The 23,949-nt window shown below is 38.0% G+C and overlaps 2 protein-coding genes across 4 annotated transcripts in view; one reads left to right on the top strand and one right to left on the bottom strand.

Moving 5' to 3' along the window:
• Nucleotides 1-4,491, bottom strand: part of LOC136676392 (myosin-binding protein C, cardiac-type-like) — a 51,548-nt gene extending 47,057 nt beyond the window's left edge. For both annotated transcript variants that reach the window (XM_066653372.1, XM_066653371.1), the window contains exon 1: nt 4,467-4,491. In XM_066653372.1, the coding sequence (XP_066509469.1) occupies nt 4,467-4,491 (25 nt within the window). The remainder of the gene's footprint in view (nt 1-4,466) is intronic.
• Nucleotides 4,492-9,538: 5,047 nt separating this feature from the next.
• On the top strand, nt 9,539-23,527 carry LOC136676697 (cysteine--tRNA ligase, cytoplasmic-like). 2 transcript variants are annotated; one of them, XM_066653879.1, is made up of 23 exons: nt 9,545-9,623; nt 11,256-11,492; nt 12,776-12,867; nt 13,013-13,101; nt 13,612-13,708; nt 14,869-14,967; nt 15,198-15,347; nt 15,475-15,615; nt 15,841-15,929; nt 16,026-16,147; nt 17,280-17,392; nt 17,739-17,867; nt 18,000-18,129; nt 18,733-18,836; nt 18,918-19,015; nt 19,172-19,361; nt 19,753-19,821; nt 19,938-20,019; nt 20,378-20,458; nt 21,071-21,138; nt 21,738-21,797; nt 22,381-22,464; nt 22,596-23,527. In XM_066653879.1, the coding sequence occupies exons 1-23, from the start codon at nt 9,602-9,604 to the stop codon at nt 22,722-22,724; spliced, it is 2,475 nt and encodes an 824-aa protein (XP_066509976.1). In that variant the 5' UTR covers nt 9,545-9,601; the 3' UTR covers nt 22,725-23,527. The 2 variants fall into 2 exon arrangements, with proteins under 2 accessions (XP_066509977.1, XP_066509976.1); XM_066653880.1 differs by lacking the exon at nt 11,256-11,492 and having other exon boundaries at nt 9,539-9,623.
• The last annotated feature ends 422 nt before the right edge of the window (nt 23,528-23,949 follow it).

Below are 23,949 nucleotides of genomic sequence, written 5' to 3'. Positions count from 1 at the left end.
CACCTAGTGACATATTTGAGTCACCAATCCACCTGCCAGTGTGTGTTTTTGGACCGTGGGAGGAAACCGGAGCACCCGGAGGAAACCCTCACAGACAGTCACGGGGAGCAGGATTTGAACCCTGGAGCTGTGTGACTGCGACACTACCTGCTGTGCCACTGTACATCCGGTGGATGGTCCTTTTGTACCAAATCATAATAAAAGCTTTGCTTTTTACCAGTTCACCTGCTTATTATGGAATGTTTTACAATTCAAATATATTTTGACAATTCTATAAACATTTCATAATTTCTTCAGGCTCTTATCACTTCTCTTTTACAGAATTTTTAAAGGACCATTTCTCTGTAATAATAAGTTCCTGGCTCATAATAAGTGGTTTCTCACAATGCACAGTTTTTCTATAACCAGTGAATGTCAGCAATAATAGGATGTTGACTGAGAATTCACAGCTGCCTTAATGGCTTTTTATTCTTAGAATCTTGTTATTTTCTCCACAGTATTGTTTGTTTTCAGTGGGTGTGCATTATTCTATCCTCTGCTTTCCTCTGTAAATGAGGCTCTTTGCCACTGGGTGCAAGTCATTCAGTATATCATTTTGCATTTTGCCATTATTACTAAAATGAGAACAAAATAACACTTTGAAAGCTAGTTAACAGTCATCAGTCCAGTCTGTGTTTGAATAATAGCTGAAATATTAACCATAACAACAAAAGTATATTAAGTAGGAACATCAAAAACTCAAACCCTCACAAAGACACACACACATGTAGACCAAGGAGGTTAAACATTTTTTCTTTGTTTTTATACATATAGGAACTTTATAGGATGTGGATGTTTACAATCCATTCCCAACAGAAAGCCAACATAAACTTTTATTTCAAGCGTCTCAAAGCCAAACCTAAACAATTGTATATTATAGATCAGAGCTGCATAATGTAGCATAAGGAGTATCAATTTAGTGCTCCTTGTAAAACTCCTCAATTTCTGTAAGGGTTACCTTCCTGGTCTTAAGGATGTTTTGTGTCATTTATAGTCTACTATAACTAATAGCAGCAATTAGATTAATTTGATCAATTTCCTTTGCAAACTGAATGTCAACAGGAAAAAAGATATATAAATATCAAATAAACAATGTAAAGTGTATCTTATGATACTGTCACTAGAGCAGGTTCCTAGAAATCCCACTCCAAACATTTATTTACATAGCGTTACGTACATTATGCGTAATCTATATAGCACAAAGTGCATTCAAATATAGAATACATATGTGTCCAGTTAGTAGATGACCCAGTGCACTGAGCAGACCACACGTAGTGGTGAGAGGGATTAGGTGAACTCTATTCCTGTGGATGGACAAGAATTGGAAGAATGTCACTGTGCTTTCTCTCTCGCTATCTGAAAACTGTGGTATTGTCTATACCAGGGGTGGGCAATCTTATCCACAAAGGGCCGGTGTGGCTGCTGGATTTAAGTCCATTCAGGTTCAAGCACACCTGATTTCACTCCTTTAATTAGTTGGCTTGAGTAAAACACATGATCATGTGACCTCCTAGTTGCTTGGAACAAAAACCAGCACCCACACTGGCCCTTTGCGGATAAGATTGCCCACCCCTGGTCTATACTCTGTTCTACACCTTTGTTTCTTCACTGCTGTAGACTGAACAGAGGTTGGAATTTCAGGGAAAAAAGGATATTCACATGACAAGGTTGATTTCCTCTCTCTCTCTCTCTCCCTCTCTCTCTCTCTCTCTCTCTCTCTCTCTCTCTCTCTCTCTCTCTCTCTCTCTCTCTCTCACTTTATACATATATTTCCTGAAATGGATGAGCAGAAAAGAAGATGAGCAGCATGTTCAGACATTTTAATTTACATATAGTCTATAGTCCTAATTTAATACAAAGAGCAGCATAAAGGACAAGCTTCCTGTGCCACAAAATAGGGCCAAGACACAATGGACAGGACTACAGTGAACATTTATCAGTCACCTGAATCCAGAGTAAGGAAAGATAGACAGGGGAGCTATTCCATCCTCCAAATACTGATAGCTTGTGCCGGAGAGGCTTTAAAGTTGGTGTTGACAGATGAGTGAACACATCTGAGCCATGAGGACATATCCTCTTTCAAGTACTCTCTAATCATGACGTTACAGTTGACCTCTGCACAAAATTTTTGACCTCTGGGGCAAATAATAATGGTTCTGTTTCAAAGGGTTACTCTCATTAGACTGGATTAAATAGCAGGAGAGATGAAATTTGGACCTGAGCTTCTGTCCTGTATTGTTCCATGTTTGTTGTGGTGTTGTGGGGGAAATACAACCTGAAGCTTTAAAATATTGAATAAACATTAATAAGACATTGTTCCTCTTGAGAATGACACATTTTTTGCTGTTAATAAATTAATACCATCTTTATGTGATGGAAACCATTGCTGAATAAATAACATAAATGTGTTATGGTCAAATGACCAATGAAGTAGTTCTGTGATGGCTGGTCATAGCTAGGGTACATAATTTAAGGCAGTAGGCACCAGAAAACTAATGAAGAATATATATATATATATTTATTATTATTTTTTTTTTTTTCACAGAAGGAATGAGTGATTTTAACTGCAGTGTTCCAAAGACGATCTCAAACAGACAAATTCACCCAACCAGGACTTTCAAGCTGCAGGCAAGTGGCAGAAGGAGTGAGTAAAGATAGAGACTGGATCTAACTGAACCTCTAGGCAGGCTGGGGATATTACAGCACGAGAAAAGAGACTGTGCATAGATTAGAGAATCTTCCTGCTAAGTCCTAATTGCTTAGCGGGATCATCAGAAGAGACAGGGTAGCATGGTTTAAATGCTGTGGATCTTAACACTTATCACTCCACAGTGGCTCATCAGGTGAGTGGTATTAGGAAGTTTGATACTTTCAGAGACATGTGGAATGATTTTGGCTGAAAACATGGCAAGCCTTTGTTTGCAGTGTTTTCCAGCTGAGGATATGTTTACACTCTGATTTCAGTGGAATTTTAAGTGTCGCACTTGTCCGAAGCCCAGCAACTGGCTCTGATTTGCCAGACTTGGCTTCTTTGTCTGGTTCCACATCCAGAACTTCTTATACACAGTGTGCCAAAGCGACAGTGACAAAGCCTTGTCAACAGAACAGTGTTAGCCAACACTATTTGAAACACAAGGACCAATTCTGAAAGTCATGGTCACTCATCAAAAAACTGCAGAATGCTAAAAACAGGCTTGGGAAAGGAGCTGGACACAAACGAGCATGCATAACATTTAAAATGTCCAAACAGAATATGCTTTAGTTCTTTTTGTTTTCATAAAAAAGTCACATACAGCTGAACTGTAGCATTTCTGTCAGTTGTGGTTTATGATTTCTGAATTGTGTATATAGGTTTAGGAATTTGTATCTTCATCAAATTAATTTCTTTATTGTTTGCAGGAACAGTATCGTATTGCAGTGAATAACTCACATTGAGAGTTCGCCTGAGTGAAGTACAGCCTCCACAGGGTAGGGTTAGTTTTGACAAAGTGTTACAAATATTCCCAAAGTAATCAATAAAAGAAGTCTATATTCCCCTGGATAAAAACATAACAGTTATTTTTCTATATATTTAAACATAGGCTATAGTTATCCAGCCTTTTGTCAACTGAAATGTTACATATTAATTTATTTTTATTTGACATTTCAGGTATGACATTTAAATGTATCTACTAATATAATCCAGTGTACCATGTGGTTCATACATTTCTGTCCCCAAAAGATCAAATATGTAATATGTAGTATGATATATGCTTCTGAAACTGGTAACATGATAGTTACTACTTTAAATATTACCCTCCAGGGACCCTCATAAACATCATGTCTCATAGTGATGAGCTCAAAAAGGCTGTGATAAATTGCAGCCCAGATGACAGATGCACTTCCCTTTGAAGTCCTTCTGTGTGTCCTAGTCCCTAATTGCGCCTTATGAATGCTCTCACTCATGGCATCGTGGAAACTGTAGTGAAACTCTCTGTTTCAAGCTACACATGCTACAAGTCAGACCCTAAAATGTTTCACAAGTTGGAGCTAAGGAGCAGCAGACCATCCTTTTCAGGTTTAAATTACTTTAACTTCATTTAATTTAATTCAGAAGGAAGCAGTAGTTATAAGTGATAGTGAAACTGCCCTAAAATATTGCAATTTGAACAGCTTCTCCAGTCATTTCAAACTGACTGAGTTTTTTTTTTTTTTTTTTTGGACATGCATTTGCCAGCTCTGCTTAAATTATGCAACATATATGTTCATATACTTTAAGAAACCCCATTGTTTTAGCACATAAACAAAGCATGGATTAGATGAGGAACCCTGCTATTTCAAAATCTTTTCCTCAATCAAAGTCAACATTTTTCTTAATCAATCAATTTTACCAGTGAAATGTCCTTTTTATAAACACTTCATCTTAAAACCACAAAACATTCCATTACCTGCTTTTTTGGTTGGCTCTGGCATCCTGCTTTTCTTGTTAAGTGTCCCTTACAAACAAGTTTCTGACAAAGACAAACAGGCTTAGCAGATGACCACCCTCTTTCTCTTTTATTAGAACCCCCCCCCCCCCCCCACACACACACACACACACACACACACATACACACACACACATACACACACACACACAATGTCATACAATCTAGACCCAGCCCCTTTGCTTTCTCTTCAGCAGAGATAATGAATGCATACCTTGATACTTCCAAAGAAACTCCCCTCTATGTACACACAAATGCACACACACACAAACACACACACACACAAACACACACACACACACTCACACACACGCACACACACGCACACACACTGAGCTCCCAGTCCATCCATTTCCAAAATGTTGAACATATTCCTGGTCATTGCTCCAACACCTCCTCCAGTTGACAGGACCCGAGAAGCAGGAGGTGAGCTTAGGTTAAACGAGGAAAGGAGATTAAATTTAGTCTCTGACTCCGGTGAAGACTCTCACACCTTCCAGATCTATGACCCGCCACACCTTATTCAGTGGAATGAAGGGGTTAAAAAAAGAGAAGACCCCTGCAGAATGTAGACAAGAAAGACTCTCTAAACACATGATGTTGCTATTTATGTTTCGATATATAGTGTCCATGTATTCTTCTGTTTATACACTCTTAAAATAAAGTTCCAAACAAGGGTGGGAGGCAATTGGAGATGTTTAAATAGTTTATAGTTATAATAAATATTGAATATTAAAAATTAGGGAATGACTATTACAGCTCTAAAAGTAAACTTCTCAATGGGTGCTTTTTAATGCGAATTTGAGGAAGTTTAATACAAAATAATAAAGAATATATTAAAGATATGGAGAACCCTTATATCATTAAATTGGTGTACAAATTTTACAATATCTACAAATTTGATTATTATTCATGTGTTATCATTCATTCATTCATTTTCTGTAACAGCTACATTCCAGTCAGGTTCGCTGTGAGTGTGGGGCCTACCCAGACTCATCAGTTCAATGCACGAACACACCCTGGACAGAGCACCAATCCATCACAGATCATCACACACACACACACACAGCCAACTCTTGCCTGCTGATGCTACACAAGTAAACATAGCTGAAATGTCTCCCAAACTGTACAGAAGGACAAAGAATATTGAACTGAGTATAATGACGTTAGCCTACGCTATTCATTTAATGCAATAACAATGGTGTAAGTTCAGCTTTTTGTGCATTGTTTTTTTTTGTGCAGCCCTGTAACTAGCAGGTGCATGGGAACAGTAGTCTTCAATGACTTGGTGTACGGCTGGTCTCTGTCATCATATTTCACTCAAAGCTTGTCACTGCCCCTGCTGAACCATTCCTGTCATCAGCCCAAACGACACAAAAATATCAGCCACATATTGGCAGCTCATATTATCCTTTAATCCATTGGGCTCTGTACAATGCTTCTCTCATCTTTTGTGAAGAGCTAGGGGGTGTTCTCAAAACAATAAGGTGGATAATTTATGGATAGGAATCCTCCTTATGTCTTCACTTGTTTAACAGATTTGACCTTGAACTTAGGTAATTTGGATAACAAATAAGCTGTAATAATAATAATAAAAATAAAAATAATAATAATAATAAAGTAACAGTTTGTTAGTATTGTATCACAGATACAACTCTGCCTTGGGTCTGTTACTTACAAAATACCTGAGTTTGAGTGTGTCCGACAGTACACTCTCCGAAAAATGTTTGGTAGAGGAACGGTTTTGGCCACTAAAGGTACAAACAGTGTAAATGTACCTTTAAAGGTACAACAGTGGTGTTAAATTCCACTTGTGTTCCATGAAGATACATTACGCTCCCTCCTCCAGGAGAGGTGTATATTTATAATGTAATGTATATAATTTTGTTGCCTTGAGGGTACCACCACAGTGACAGCTGTTAATGTCACTCACTCATTAACTGCTGTTTAGCAGGATAAACTTTCTGAGTGATATTTCTGAATTACCTATAACACTATAACAACAATGTGTGTTTGTGTTTGTCTGCTAAAGGGAAATCTAGAGAAAAGTACAAACAACCTGAGCCTAGTTATAGAACAAACAAGGGTACTGAGATGATGGACAGGCCATATGGAAATGCCTGATGCCTGAATGAATGCCTGGCTTGTCCTTATTTGCCCCCTCCACTTGGATCTAATGCTAAATAATTTTTGCTTTTAAATCGCTTCTTTCTTGTACATTTCCAGCATTGTTCCATTATATCTTTCCTCGACCCTGATCTGCAAACCTGTCAGCAACTGGTCACTGGTAGCAGATGGTCAAGAGCTGCTGGCAGCAGGAGCAAGGAATCAGGCAACTGCACACAACAGAGGAGGGAGGGACTGAGTGCTGCCAGAGGGCCTTTGTAAATGACAACTGTCTGCTGTAATGTCTATATATTACCCTTGGGACCTGCAGCTGGGCTTTTCCTTACCTGGTTGCAATTCCAGTAGGATCATCTTAAGCTTATCTGTAATGAACAGGAAGAGTGTCAGCTGCATGGCATGACCTGAATGGGATGTTAGAGTGTTACCGCTGTCAAATTGAATTGAGAGACACTGAAATTAGGGAGCAAATATAAAAGAGTACAGGTGAAATTCAGTAGAACAACAAGTGTACAGTAATCTCACTGGAGATTCATGGGAGGGTACTTCCTTGGGTCGCTGATGAAATTTGAACACGTAGCCCTCAGAGGCACACGTATCACACGTCCCATTACAGAGCCAAACAAACTCAGACAATCATTAATTGAGGGGGCTGACACCTTTGGCCTTTACCTCTTCAAATAACAACAGCATTTTTAGAAGGGTATAAGGGCCAAGGCTGGGAGTTAGGAATAGCCGGCCCCTGTAGCAGGTCAGGCAGGGGGTCTCAAGGGTGTCAGGAGGGGCAGAAAGACCCTGGCAGCTCCCTACATGTACACAGATAATGATGAATCATAAATGAAAAGTAGAGTTTGGTTCTATTTAATAGTATATACGTATATGTTTATTTATTTTACTTAATAAAAGCAAACCAATATTTTTCCTTTTTATTTATCACTATAAAGTGTACCCAATTGCTGACACAATCACACACACACACAAACACATACACACAAACATTATACTGTTGAGCAATAGATCTGCACTCTCTGAGTAAAGTGTACTCATTGCAAACACAGCCACAACTTCCCATCAACCCCAGCACATACACAAACCATCCAATCCATCTGGCATGAGCTAAAGTATTGTTTTGTGATCTAGAACTAATCATCAAACTTCATTTATATGCCTTAATAAATTTTGAAGTAAACTTTGTTTTAAATGATTAATATATTTAAATAAATATATAAAAAATACAATTCTGGGTGGGCGGGGCGGCACGGTGGCGCAGCAGGTAGTGTCGCAGTCACACAGCTCCAGGGCCCTGGAGGTTGTGGGTTAGATTCCCGCTCCGGGTGACTGTCTGTGAGGAGATGGTGTGTTCTCCCCGTGTCCGCATGGGTTTCCTCTGGGTGCTCCGGTTTGCTCCCACAGTCCAAAAACACACGTTAGTAGGTGGATTGGCGACTCAAAAGTGTCCGTAGGTGTGAGAGTATGTGTGTGTGTGTGTGTGTGTGTGTGTGTGTGTTGCCCTGTGAAGGACTGGCGCCCCCTCCAGGGTGTATTCCCGCCTTGCACCCAATGATTCCAGGTAGGCTCTGGACCCACCGCGACCCTGAATTGGATAAGCGGTTACAGATAATGAATGAATGAATGAATGAATTCTGGGTGGGCTCGGGACCTGCTGCGACCCCGAACTGTATAAGCAGTTACAGACAATGAATGAATGAATGAAAAAATACACCGAAAGCTTGGCCATCTCTTATATCACTTTGCACATTGATGTAGATAACAAATTACATGTAATTTTAAGGCTGTGTTATGCTATATATGAAGTAATTTAACAGAAACAGAAAGGAAATATTGGTCACTACTGATATGCTTGAAGTGTCAGGGGAACTAAAACGACATACTCATCAAAAGACAGTGGTTGATTAATTATTGTAATGGAAAAGGGTCCAGACTATGTCCAGCAAGTGTGGGTATCAGTAAGCAGTAAGTTATTCTTTGAGAATTCGGAGTATGAGAGGGTAAATACAGTCTAACACATACTTTTATGGGGTGTTAACAGCAACATAAATTCCCTCTGTAGCCTGTATGACAACACATTGTTGTTGTTGGTTTTTTTTGCACCTAGAGTTCCTGGCGAATCTTTGTCTAATACAACATGTAAATTGAAATTAAGACTTGCACTTAAAACAAGCGAAGTGCCCTTGGGCCTATTACTTGGTTAAATGGTGAAAAAACAATTGGATTTACCCTCTGATGCCACCTAGTGGTTAGACCACACACTTACAAGAGGTTATCTCTTATTGATTCCACAATACCCATTAAGTGACAAGAATCTACTAATAAGTATTTTTTATGTTTACATTTTATATAATGCATGAATACGGATTATATTGATATCCACTGAAATATATCAATTGTTAATATTTTTTACTACAATAACATAAATTCATTCATTCATTCATTAAATCATAAAAATTTAATGTGCACGGTTTTTATTTTTTTGGGAGATGTGAATGGAATAGTTCTGCAATATAATGTTAAAAAAGATTTGCCAGAATTCAACTGTTTATTTTCTCATCAGTGCCATCAAGGAGTGCAAATCTGTGTCTCTGCAGTCGTTTCGTATGTCTACAAAAACTCTGCAAATACTGCTTTAATACTCTCTTTTTTATTCAATAAAACCTAACCTGACACTTTAATACGAATATTTTGAAGATGTTCACTGTGTCTTAAATATTTACAGGAATGTGAAAACCTTTATTTTGAAATAGAAACTATCGCAAACAGCGGCTCTGACATTCAATGAGAGTGTGCGGTGTGTATCTGATCTGTAACGTATGAGGATAGGAAATCTCAGCGCTGATCCAGGAAGAGGATTTTTATATATAGCGTGTAATTGGGCCTCCGTTTGCGGTTCGTGGAGGCCAGCGGTGGGTTTTCCGGACACGTTATTGTTGCATCAGATAGAGGGCTGTGTAGAGATGTCAGAAGCTGGAGAACAAGGTAATGTTTATGATATTTTTATATCTTATTATAATTTAGTCATATGTGTTAAGTTTAGTACTAAACGTTAGCTACTGTTCTGGTCTGCGAGAAAAGCTGTTTACATCTGTGTAACGTTAGAGACAGTAGTGGTGCTCTTGTTATTAATCTTGTATTAATTTTAGAGACTTATGTCTATAACCCACTTTTTGTTTTGTTTTTTCAAATATATCTTAAAATGTTTTGACACACTAACTCATTCACAAACGCTTTAAAAATCGCTATTTTTGCACATTGTGGCACTTCCAGGTTGATTTAATCTAAATAAATTATATTCTGTTGCCTTCAATTGTGGAAGTGTCTGTCTCTTTGCATGTGTATTGCACAATGTTCAATTAGAAAACCAAAATTTTGTTCAGTTAGACAGTTTGGGGGGGAATTAGTGATACATAAAGCAGTATAATTCATGAGATACCTTAAAGGTGCAGTAGGTAATTTTATTCATTTCCTAACCAGCACAAATAAACAGCATTACGTGAAGAACCTGATTACAAAATATACTTTTTGTAAATAATGGCATCAATACAAGTCCATACTGTGCCTGAGAAGACCTGTTTGGAAAACAGCGCTCCAGTCCAGAATGGCTGGCATTGTGGGTGTGGGTCACCTGCTTGGCCACTGGATGTAGCCTTTATTAACGCACTAATGCATTGGTTCGGTTTCAGGGTGTACATATTTTGGTGGTTGTATAAAAAAGTCCTGCTTTGTGATATGCGTTCAGGATATATTTATACACACACACACACACACACATACTTAGTTTAATAAATAATTTTCTCAGTTTAATCATTGGCTCTCTACTTGTGGGTGATACACACAAACATGTGGCAATTTCTTTAGTGGTATTAGTGTACAATTCCTGTTTTGTATGTTAAATTTAACATTTTGGGAAAAGAGTATGAAAGGTGCCATCATTTTTGTACCGCCAAATTTCATCTGTTAAATTCAGCAGATAAGCAAATGTGCATTTGTATTTGTGTATTAAAATGTACAGGAGAATTTGTAGGTTTTTTTCAGTCAGATTCAGCAAAAAATATAATTTGACAAGAATTCAAAACGTGTTAGCTCTGTGAGATGATGTAATTTCTAAGGGACTTGCTGTACTATTGTCAAAATGTCATAACCCCATAACCCTGTTGCTTAAAAAACATTATATTCCCACACTTTTTATTATATTTAAAATCATTTGACAACAGTGGAGTTTCCAATTGAAAACAATTTTCCATTCTGAAGCTCCTTTTAAAAATATATATTCTCAGAGAAATGTAATACTTGACAGTGGATCCATTCTTCCTTCCTCTCTAATGCTCACAGATAGATATTGGTCTGCAATGGCGATACACTGTATTACATGTTGACTGTTTCTATTCATTTAAATACGAATAGAAATCCTTTTCCCTGATTGTGAGAAAATATGAGCCTGTCTGATGTCATTGTGACCTCAGTTTGACCTCTCAAGTTCATTCATCATTTCTGGGACCACTGCTGATTTTTGCTACAGCTTCATGAATCGTTAATGTCAAGCACAAGCCATTAAGATTTGCTGTTGTTGTACCTTGTGCATGTGTATGTGTCCCTTCTTTGTCTTCCCAGCCTTTGATTATGGCTTCTTGCTGCGAATAAGCGAGGATGGCCGCAGGGCTGAGGCTCTGAATGACTACCTGAGCAACCGCAGTTACCTGGCTGGTTATGGGCCCTCACAGGCGGACTTGGAAGCCTTTGCGCTTCTCTGCGGACCTCCGTCCCAGCAGCATGTCCACGCCCTGCGCTGGTACAGACACATAGCCGCCCTGCAGTCCCAAATCAACGGCCAGGCCACAGACCCCAGCAGTGAGTAGAGCAGGCAGCCAGAGACTCCCAGCTAGACCCCTCCTTCGACTCATGTAGTGCATGTGTGAGACGCAGTAGGATGAGTCTGATGCGTCATAGCTAAAGGTCACTGTGCTTTGACATTTGATGTCTGTTGTAGGTATAAATTGATTGTGGGACAAAATAAGGTCCGAAAACCATTAGCAGATCCCAATAACTAAAAGTTGATCCAGTTTTTACATATTGCACATTTCTACAAAAAAATGTCATTAAACAGTTATGAATAATAATATTAGCCTCTCATATAATTTACACTTTCGGTTAAACAGCAGTGATAAGTTGGCCATTTGTATGAAGATAATATTTTATAATTGTTTTACTTGTATTTTCTTATGGTATGGAGTCTTTAAAAGGCATAAATTAATATGTATTTTGGCAATTTCTTGAGTAGTTATTCAAATCTTTCATTGATTACTTACAATAGCCTATACTTCATGCATTAATTTGGTCATTCGTTCTTTTGTTTTTGTTCGTGCATTCATTCATTCATTCATTCACCTTCTGTGACCACTTCATCTTGTTCAGGGTCATGGTGGTTCTAGAGCCCACCTGAAATCATTGAGCAAAAGGCAGGACCCCACTGGACAGGGTGCCAGTCCGTCACTGGGATAGTGGGTTGTGATATCCTTAACTCTAGCAAGAGTTTGAGGAAACTGATTAAGTGGTGTATAAATGTTCCTGAAATTCTACAGTCAACATTTTGAAAACTACTAAAATTCCACAGATCTTTTTTTTGTTTTCCTTATTCTCAAATCAGTCTAGTGCCTGTTTGATATTTTGGATGTACGTGCTTTCTTCATGCTCCATGTTAATTTGATGGTAACAGTGTGCGAGTCATGATTGTGGGGTGTTTACCACCGTCCTCCTCTAAATGTTAAAACGTCTCCTAACTACTTCTTGGAAATACACCAGCCCCTGCAGGTAGTAAAAGCAGACAGATTTCTCAGTTACTTTCACTTGCAACTTCTCCTTTTCTGCTTTGTTTCCTGTTGACAGCGATTGCATCATATTCTCCACATTAAATATTTGTGTCTCTTACCTTTGTACATGTCTGGGTTTCTGAACAAAATTCTGTGAAAACACAGTTCATCTGTCGTGTGCAATTATTGTTCCATAATAGACATGTGCTGGACGCACACATGCATCTAACCATAGGCACCATGAGCAGTGTGGCTTGTTAACCCTTGTAATATAAATGGACATGTGTGAATCTAATTAATGATGTGATGTGTTTTGCCTTTCAGTAAAGGGGAAGAGGGTGCAGCCCCCATGGTCTCCCCCAGGTGGGACTGAACTTCCAAAACTCAAACTTTACAACAGCTTAACACGGACCAAGGTGTGTAAGCAGGACTCAAAAACATCTCTACACAGCTGTATTTTTTTTCATTAATTTTTTTTGTGTTTAATCTTTTATTTGACTGAGCACTTTTTAAAATACAATTGGTACATTCTAACAATGTAGTGTTGTTTTATGTTTTTAGGAAGTGTTTGTCCCGCAGCATGGGAACCGTGTGCTGTGGTACTGCTGTGGCCCCACAGTCTATGACGCTTCCCACATGGGGCATGCCAGGTATCGTTGTCTGTAGTCACTAATGCCATTTTAAATGAGCTCGGTATGTGTCCACACAGAATCCATTTCACTGCTCTTCTGGAACAGTGCTCTTTGTGATGCTTCTATAGGACTATGGCGAAGCACACAGACCAGGCGAAAGCATTCATTCAAGCTTTTAAAGCCAACTGTATATTTGTTGGCTATGTTAAATATGTTATTTAAATTCCAAAGGGGAAAAGCTAAATCTGTTGTTGCCGTCTATGATTCACATATTTTGATTTGCCAAAGCCATATGTAAAATCTACTGTTTTACTAGAACATTTTGAAAACAAGCTCCAGGTTCTGAAATGAAAGAAATTCACTTGGGAGCTCTACTGTTTGGGTGTGAGTCATCCAGTGATCAAGCCATTTCCTGTGTTCAACAAAAAAAACTAAATCACCTTCTGTTCTCAGCCTTGGATTCTGTTCTGTTCTGTTTCTGAAGTGTCTGCTCTTCTTTGTGTTGATATCTTGTCCTTGTCCTTCCAGATCATACATTTCTTTTGACATCCTTCGAAGGATACTGATGAACTATTTCAAATATGATGTCTTCTATTGCATGAACATCACTGACATTGATGACAAAGTAAGATGTTTCAGAATATATTATTGTTTTTTTTTTTTTTTTTTTTTAGTGGATAGTGTTCGTCCAGAGAATCTCCTGGTTGTGTGTTCATGCTTTTCAATGGCTGATTCAGTATTTCTTTATCCATAGATCTTCTTGCTGTCCATTCTCTTTCTCTTTTTACCTTCACACATGAATTTACATGGTGTTTTTACCAAGTTACTACGTCTGGAGACATTTATTAATCAGCAGCTTAGTTGTATTGCTGTGGTGCAAGGAAACACTACGACAGAGATTTAGGGCCATGACACTGGAAAAAAAATGTCAGAATGTTCTGAGTAGAATGAATGAATAAAGAATGAAAGTTCTGCTCGCTCCAGATCAATCATTTTCATGATAATTCTAATAGTATTCTGTGAAACTACATGTCAAATACTAATAATACTCTAGTTCCTATGCCTGAGAATTTACACCTGAATCCTTCATCAATACACAACATTCCTTGTTTTCACTGCAGAGAGTTGTCTGCCCATTATCCGACGTTTACATATTATTGTACTGCAGTATGGAGACATGTCCTCGGCCTCTGTAGCAAAGCTGAATGTAGGTCTGAGGTTGTAGTTACTCTTAAACCAAGTTTAAAGCAATTTAATAATGTTTACTACATAATAGTGTAATGTTTACACTATATACAGTACTGTGCAAAGGTCACAAGTCATCCGGTCTTTTTGTCTGTAAATTTTACAGTGGTGTGTGTGCTATAGAATAGTATATATGGTCACTGTCCAAATAAAAACAAGAAATAAACCTTCCTAACTTTCACTGAAAAGATTTCATTCCAATTTCTATTGCTCCATTTCTCATGACATTTTCACACAATGTGAAGGACATCTGCTGTGTTCCAGTGATGTAGTAAAGTAAAAATCCACAAAAATGGAGATAGATGGTTTTAATTGGACAGCCACAATATACTATATATATGTATACCTACATATTCCATGTAAATGGGCTCAGTGCTCTTTTCAGACACAGTCATCTCAGGTGAGACACGGCAAGCTAACCAGATGTAGACGTAGATATTGACGGGTGGCTTGTGTAGACTAGATCCCATGTAAGTGTACACTGGTGTCAGGTTAAACTTAGACAGGATGATTTGTGTAATGGCATCCTGCTTTTTTCAGATCATTAAAAGGGCCAGACAGAATCACCTGCTAGAGCAGTACAGAGCAAAGAAGCCAGGTGCCTCTCAGATCCTGCAGGATGTTTTAACTGCCAGAAAGGTGAGAATCTTTACAAAACACTTTCTTGCAGAGTAAAATTCTCTAGTAATTTAAATGCAGATACATAAAGACTCCACAACTGTTTTTTCTTTTCTTTACTTTTTGGTGATGTTTTAGTGTATAGATATGACATATACCAAAAAATAATTTGTACCAACTATTGATAGTCTCTGAATGCATTCTGCAAAAATGCATAAGGGTTTGCTTTGCATCATGTTGCTTTGCTTTAGCCATTCCAAGCCAAGCTCGTGGAGACCACAGACCCTGATAAGAAACAGATGCTTGAAAGACTGAACATGTCAGTGACCACTGCGTTGAGCCCCCTGCAGGAGGCGATAAAGAGTGGGGCTTCAGATGCTGTTATTGAGAGCCAAGCACAGGTCAGTGTGATATTCTAGTCTACACTACAGTTTAAGAATCATCATAAGTCCTGTATTTCTCTCAGATCAAAGCTCATATTTAGGCAGTGTAAAGACTATTTTTATTCTTTATTTGCTTTTTCATAAGGTTTTGCTGGAAGAAGCTAAGGACCTTTTGTCAGATTGGTTAGATTCCCAGTTTGGCAGCCAAGTTACTGAAAATTCAATATTCTCCCTTCTGCCAAAATACTGGGAAGGGGAATATCATAAAGACATGGAGGCCCTCAATGTAAGTATTAATTTGGGTGTTATATGGTACAATTTGTTTGGAATGCAGTTAATAAACCAAAGGAAAATGTTTTTATTTTTATACTAAAATACGAGTTTGAAAGGATTAATATTTTAAACCGTGACAGTTTGGTACTTACAGCGTTTGTTGATCTACCTTTGATTATTGACCACTGATGACACTAATATCACAATGAGGTTCTAAGTAACTCTGTTTAATTGACAGGTTCTCCCCTCTGACGTACTCACGCGGGTCAGTGAGTATGTTCCAGAAATTGTGGAGTTTGTCAAGAAAATAGTGGACAATGGATATGGGTTTGTATGTTTGGGTCTTAACCTGGATAATGTACATGTACCTAAGTTATATTACTAAAGATTATCATTGTTTTGTCTCCCATGCTGTGTGTGCAGGTATGAGTCTAATGGATCAGTGTATTTTGACACTGCAAAGTTTGATGCTAACTCCAGACATTCGTACGCCAAACTGGTGCCAGAGGCAGTGGGTGATCAGAAGGCTCTACAAGAAGGAGAAGGTGCATTCGTGTTTACACTTAATAGTTTTTATATACAGAAAAACAAAATTATTTTTTCTAACTCATGGCAACGCTTAAAAGGCTGAAAAATGTACTGATGTATTTTGGCCTACTCATGACTTAGGATGCACAAAATGCACAATAAATCAGCCCAAATATTGTCCAGAAAAGGGGAAAAAAGGAAAATACACGTTGTAATAGGTTCCATCTTCTGATTTTTTTTTATATTAAAGGCTAAGCACTACTTAATGGACCTCCAGGAATATTTCACATTATTTTAGTTACTGACATATATAAGTATGAATTAAAATGAAAATAGCTTAATTTGCTTTAAAACTGACAATTTTATTAAATTGACGGAAAAACCCGAGTGCTATGACAGTATCTAGCTAGCTAAATAACCAACATTATTCATGACAATAGTCTAGCAATAAGCTAAACTCAAATGTAGAGGTACCGTTATTCTTGTAAATGTGATCGAAGTCGAACTCGAATTCATCCGACACTATAAACCTCCGTAATGCAGCTACGTAGCCGAGTATAATCTGAGTCACCGAGTTTAGCAAGTCAAGCTAACGTTAACTAACACCAACTAAAACAGGCGAAGTAAGTGTCCTTACCCTGTTTACCTCCATGTTACAGAGGCTCTTGAACATCTTTCGTTGGTTTCCTTACAGGCCCATATTGTTGGAAAAGCGCCAGTGAAATGAGCTACAGATAACGGAGTGAGCGGATGGTCCTTTCCAAAGTGCCCAATTAAAGTTGACAAAATTAGTCAATTTTCTGGATATTTTGGGATCTTTGGGCCATTTGTGCACAGATGTCCCACTGTACATTGAATTATTGCAGCCAAAAACAACACACTTTTCGTCATTTTGCATTAAATTAAGTACAACTTCTAGAGTTGTTGTCCACCATCTACGTCACATGCAAGACGCCTATTTCCAAACAGTTTCCGAACACCGTTTAACATGTTTTCTGACTATCAATAAACACAAGTTAGGAACTTAAATTCCACTGTATTTATTTGTTTGACACTTCAATAGCTGGTGCTTAGCCTTTAAGAGATGTTAAAGGACCTCTTGTGCACATTTTTCTTAATATAATGTTAATGTAATGTAACACATTTTAGGAGACCTGAGTATTTCAGCAGATCGTCTGAGTGAAAAGCGTTCACAGAATGATTTTGCCCTGTGGAAGGCATCCAAGCCTGGGGAGCCATCCTGGGAATCCCCTTGGGGAAAGGTGAGGTTTCTTTGTTTCTTTCTTGTTTTGTGACTCACCTAAACAAAGGCTAAAAATACTTTTCAGTGGTAATTAATCAATTGTGCTATAATTTAGTATCAAACTCTTCTTAATCAGTAAGGAAAGAGTTTCCCACTAGACCAAGTGAGGGTAAAATAGTTCATGTACATCCCCAAAACATAAATTATCTCCCTAAGCAAAAAATATCCTTAGGCACATCGTCTTAAAAGAAATCTAGAAAACTAGTCAAGCCTTCATCAGCATACACAAAAAAAATTCTACACCTGGGGAAAACAGCCTGAAAATTCATAATAATCTTAGTTTCACTCTTGCTGTCTTTTTAAAGGGACGTCCTGGTTGGCATATTGAGTGTTCAGCAATGGCTGGTTCCATACTTGGAGAGTCTATGGACATTCATGGAGGAGGTTTTGACCTGCGCTTCCCTCATCACGACAATGAACTGGCCCAGTCTGAGGTGCAGATGTCTTTTCTGAAGTATCAGTCACATGTATTGCAACTGAGGAATTAATGTGTTTTATGTGGATATAGTCTAAATAAGAGAAGCTCTGTCTGCTGATGTCATGGATTTGGTGTTTTATCTGTACAGGCGTACTTTGAGAACAACCACTGGGTGCGCTATTTCTTGCACACGGGTCACTTGACAATAGCTGGCTGCAAGATGTCCAAATCGCTGAAAAACTTCATTACCATAAAAGATGCCCTAGCCAAACACACAGGTACTGGTTTTACAACATTTCTTAGTGACTAATAGTCAAGTAATTCACTTTTTGATCAATCCTCCAGTGTTCATTTTAGCCCATTTTAATCGTGAAGCACTTCTGGGTTGTTTCTCATTCAGTCACTCATACAGATGCATACTCACTTTTATAAATTGCTCAACATGAGATGCTATTCAGTGCTTGGCATGACTGAAACATTGTGTTCTTGTTTATATTAAGGAGTTTGTGCTGTCAAGACCTTTGTCAACACATCTCTGAAACTATTTATCATGCCAGTAAAATGAAACTGAGTGTGCCTCAATTCCTAGAGGGCCTCCTCACTGCCTACATAGGCAGCTATCTACGTATTCAGAATTCCAACCAGCATCCAATCTTGTAAAAGAGATAATTAAGACACTTTAGTAAGATGGCACACACATCAACTTTGTTGTCCCCCACTTGAAATGAATGGTGTTTACTCCCCTCAGCTCTGAGTTACCTTGACTCTACTTGTCGGTAGCAGGTATATTAAGACCTAAAATGTTGTAGATAACTCTCTAGATTTTGAGACAGACCGTGTGTGTGTTGCAATTTACTGAATTATGCCGCATCTCTTCACAGCAAGGCAGCTGCGTCTAGCCTTCCTGATGCACTCCTGGAAGGACACATTGGACTATTCCAATAACACCATGGAGTCAGCTATTCAGTATGAGAAGTTCATGAATGTGAGTCTAATTCATATGTATGGCTGCTGTTTTATTTGTTCTTATTGTGCTAGGGTGCTGAATGAATCTCTGTGTCCATAGGAATTCTTCTTGAATGTGAAAGATATCCTAAGGACACCTACTGATATCACTGGTCAGTTTGAAAAATGGGAAACGGAAGAAATAGAACTGAATAAGAGGTCAGTAATCAGCTATGTGATAAATGTTGCCCTTTAATAGATAGTGTAATGTGAAGTGGTACATCAGTTTTGGAATTAGATTTATACATCACTAAAAAGTTTCCATAAACTAGTTTCTGAACATATTAAAAACACAATGTTCTATTTCCTGTGCAGTTTCTATGACAAGAAAGAGGCAGTTCATGAGGCTCTGTGTGACAATATCGACACACGTTCTGCCCTGGAGGAGATGAGGGCCCTTGTGGGGCAGAGTAATGCTTACATAGCAGCCAGGAAAAGCGCCAAACTTCTGCCAAACCGTATGCTGCTCCAGAGCATTGCCTACTACCTGACAGACATGTTCAAGGTGAGGTTATTACAGGCACACTGAACAATAACACCTTCAAACAAGTGCAGGAACAAAAAAAATACTGGACTGGAGAACAGAATATTCTAATTTCTAGTAATGAAAACTTAGTTGTGTTCTGTGGTCTGATCATTTGGTTTTTTTTGTTTTGACTGTGAAACAGTGATGAACAACATACAAATGATATATTTATTCTCTTATAAGACACTTTAGTTAGCTTATTATATATAATGGGTAATAATTATGTATTTACCTAAGAGTTTTAAGAGTATATTACTGTTAAATGTAAAATAGAAGAACTGAGAGGAGTAGTCTGCCTTAATATCTGCTGATATGGGACATTTTAAAGTTAATTATGTGTTTGGTTTTGATTTGTTATTTTGGTTTACAGACGTTTGGGGCAATTGAAGGAACAGAGCTCATCGGATTCCCTGTTGGAACAAATGGCCAAAATGCTGATGTATGTAAAAGTTGTCTAATGTGTACTTAATTTGTCTTTTCAAGCAGTACTCGTTTCCTTATGTCTCACATGAAGTTTTAGAGTGGTCTTTTAATGTAATGTAATATGTCCTGCAGCTGGAAAGTACCGTCATGCCCTACTTGAAAGTACTTTCAGATTTCAGAGAAGGAGTTCGAAAAATTGCCAGAGAACAAAAAGGTAACTTTCATTTGAAAAGGAACAAACAGTCATGAGTTCCTCTTCATGTTATTAAAGAGCTTTTATACTGACACTTAGTGGTCGGCATGTATCAGAGTTTCTGTTCTAAACCTATTTGAAACATGACCACCATTGTGTCAGCAACCCTCTCTATAGTGCATAAACAGATTGTTAAAGTTTTGTGGGTTACAAAGATAATAAAGAAATTATATTTCTTTATAAAATATTTTGTAAATATTACTTGTCGTAAAATAAATTGATTTTATTATTTTATTTCTAATACAAAATATTGAGACATACCTAATAAATTACTCAATGAAGAGCACCAGCATTGACCACTATTTTTTTTTTGTTACAGTTACCGAGGTGCTACAACTGTGTGATGCAGTAAGGGATGACATTCTTCCAGAGTTAGGAGTTCGACTTGAAGATCATGAAGGTATACAGCAATAATATAAAAATATTTGGTAGCACATGATGTTTGATAATACATTTTCTGGTGAAAAAGTACATCTTTGCCATATTCATAAGCTGTGACATGTCAGTGCTAGCTTTATGGGTGGCGCAGCAGGTAGTGTCGCAGTCACACAGCTCCAGGTGACTGTCTGTGAGGAGTGTGGTGTGTTCTCCCTGTGTCCGCGTGGGTTTCCTTCGGGTGCTCCGGTTTCCTCCCACAGTCCAAAAGCACACGTTGCGTTGGTAGGTGGATTGGTGACTCAAAAGTGTCCGTAGGTGTGAGTGAGTGTGTCTGTGTTGCCCTATGAAGGACTGGCGCCCCCTCCAGGGTTTATTCCCGCCTTGCGCCCAATGATTCCAGGTAGGCTCTGGACCCACCTTGACCCTGGATAAGGGTTACAGATAATGAATGAATGAATAAATATTTATATTATTAATGAATATTAAATGATTTAAAAGTCTTATTAGAGAGAACTACATTCTTAACTTCAAAATCAATGCTTTAGGAAAATTGTGTGGATGAGTATGATCAGTTCGTTACAGCGATGTCAAGAAAGACATACTGAGAGGCTTTTACTTGTCTGTTATGAAACAGGGCTCCGCACAGTGGTGAAGCTAGTAGACAGAGAGACCCTACTGAAAGAACGGGAAGAAAAGAAAAAGGTAATTAACATTTATACAAGTGATTCTCTTACCACTCATACCCCACAGATCTCTGAAGCTATGTGCTCTCTATCATTTCCTTTTCTTTTACATTTAAAAAAACTTCACTGCTAAATTATATTAAATTCTGAGTGTTACTTCATTTTAGATTCTCTTGTTTCTCTGTTCATCATTCTGACACATTCTTGTAGTGTCCTGTTATTACTGATCTGAAACCTGTAAAATTAAATGAGAATATCATATGAGAATCTACAAACCCAATTGGCTTTTCAGAGTTAAAAAAAAAATCCCAACTTTAAAATGTGTATTTGTGCAGCTGTTATGAAAACATGGTCATGATGTTCAGTTAAAGAATCATTTATACAGTTTAAATTACATGTTCAGGTTTAGTAAGAGCCAAGGTGAGAAATGCTGAGACATGAGTGAAACAGAGTATATGGCTATCTGCAGGATAGGGCTCAAATAACACTCTTTTGTTTGCTAGTTTTGAATTACACTTGCTGCATTTACATGCATATGCTTATTAAGTTTCATGTCACAGGTCTGCATGCAGTATTTTGTCTTAAAATACTTATGGAATTTCCTGGTTTGATTCATAGGTAGAGGAGGAAAAGAGAAAGAAGAAAGAAGAGGCAGCAAGAAAGAAACAGGAGCAAGAGGTGAGGATATATTGTGATTAGATGTCCAAATAGATCTTGGGGTTTACCCTACTCTGGTTCCATCACTGACCATGGAGGACTGGAGGACATCCATTTGTGGGGCCAACACTTGACCTTTGCACAAAACATGCTGGTAACCAGCTAGGCTTCACATATCGGGCCCCATATGGTGTGTGTTGGCTGAGATTCATTCATTTCATGCTCCTTTTCAAACCTCTCTTTTCTTTTAGACATAAGAATACTACTACTAATAATACATGGCATTTATAAAGCACTTTTCAGTGACCCAAAGATGCTGTGTGCAGTTTGAAAGAACCTGTAAACTAACAGGACCTTTTCCTGTCGCCGTAAAGCTAATGTAAATGAGCTCTGATTGTGTCTTGTTCAGAGGTTGTATAATTTTGTAGCTTAGTATCCATATTTGGACAGAAAAATAAATAACAAAATAACTTTAAAATAATAACAAAATAACTTTAAAGGAAATAATTTAGTTTTGCAGTGATATGGGGACTTTAAAGATGTATGTTAATAAAATAACTCACGTGGTGAGAAGTGATTCATCAATATTTTGTTCAATTTACAGATGGCCAAACTTGCAAAGATGAAGATTCCCGCTAGTGAAATGTTCCGCATGGAAACGGACAAATATTCCAACTTTGATGACACGGTAATGTAGACCAACTCCTTTTTGTTAAATTAAATATAAAAACTATGTGAATGAAAATTCAAAGTGCTACAAATTGGCAGGACAACACTTGAACTTAAAATGCTTATTCTCTTCTCTAAATTCATTTGCAGGGTTTCCCCACACATGATGCAGAAGGAAAGGAACTTAGCAAGGGACAAACCAAAAAGCTTCGTAAGCTTTATGAAGCACAGGAAAAGCTGTACAACGATTACCTCCAGTCTACCCAGAATGGAAGCTGAGATCGCTAATAGTTGGAGTCCACCAGGACCTGCAATCCGCCCATAGTGTCTGCTCTGCTCATGTCCTGTGTTGGTTGTTATGTGTAATACAACAAGACATTCAGATTTCGTTTGTGGGTCCTGGTGCTATGCTATGGCAATGTTCATAGTTTTACATACATTATAGGAAATGGAGGCTGCCTGTTTTTGCAGCTTTGTCAAAATTGCTTTGGAGACGTTTACTGTGGTAACAAGGTCTACAGTTTGCTTTGAAGCTGAAAAGTAGAAGGATGTGGGAATATTTCGTAGTATGGATGGCCTTTAAAGGATGTTTGATGTTCTGCAAAATAAATGCAAAAAAAATATATAATAATCTATGTCATTGTGATAACATGTCATTATGGGTGAGAAATATAAATAACCAGTTATTGTGATGAAAAGTGAAAGCAGTGTTTGCCAGAGATACCAATATAATGATGACAGACCAGCATAATTAAGACAGGTATGATCCTTTTATATCCTTTTATAATAATTTTTGACAAACAGACTGTAAAGGGGACAGGGCAGGGCGGGGAGAGTCCTGCTTTTAATAACTGGGAAGGAAAAAGGATGCTGAAGGTTTGAAGGGATTCTGTGGAACTTAAAAATATAAAGCAAAAACGTAGATTTTGGACGTTACTCAGTCCTGTTCGGTTTGCAGGTTTTAAAGGGTAAAATAGCTAGCATAGGATTTGGATAGCTATTATAACAGTTACATACTGTTTGTATTTTGCAATTACTGTGTATTGTCTATAAATAAATAAGTAACAAGGACCTCAATAAATTGAAAGATGACTCTAAAAAATATTTTGGTGTGTTTACTATGATCCTCAAAATTGTGTTCATGTGTGAATGCAAACACCAACAAGTTGTAAGATTAAAAATAAATTAATGTGCTACATCAAACACTTTTAAGAAGCGTTTACACTTCAAAAATGTGCTTTGAGGGTTGGTTTGATTACCCTGCCCGATGTCAGACTTTTTTAAGGGTCCTAGCACATAGTGCAGGGACCCTATTGTTATTGTTAGGGTTTTTTTCTTATTCTTATTCTTATTCTTATTACTTTTCTCTGCTAAAACGCACCGTGGAGCATAGACCGTAAGGTCCAGAACCACCACACCTGAAAGCATGGTACAGCTGAGGTGCAATGAAAGAAATATCGAAAGCTACACTTATTGGCCTGTTGGTGGCGCTATAGCAATGCCA

Source organism: Hoplias malabaricus, chromosome X2, assembly GCF_029633855.1.
Source record: "Hoplias malabaricus isolate fHopMal1 chromosome X2, fHopMal1.hap1, whole genome shotgun sequence".
Classification (NCBI taxonomy): Eukaryota; Metazoa; Chordata; class Actinopteri; order Characiformes; family Erythrinidae; genus Hoplias; species Hoplias malabaricus.
The sequence above is the reverse complement of the archived record's forward strand: the minus strand, read 5'-3'. Positions and strand labels throughout refer to the sequence as shown.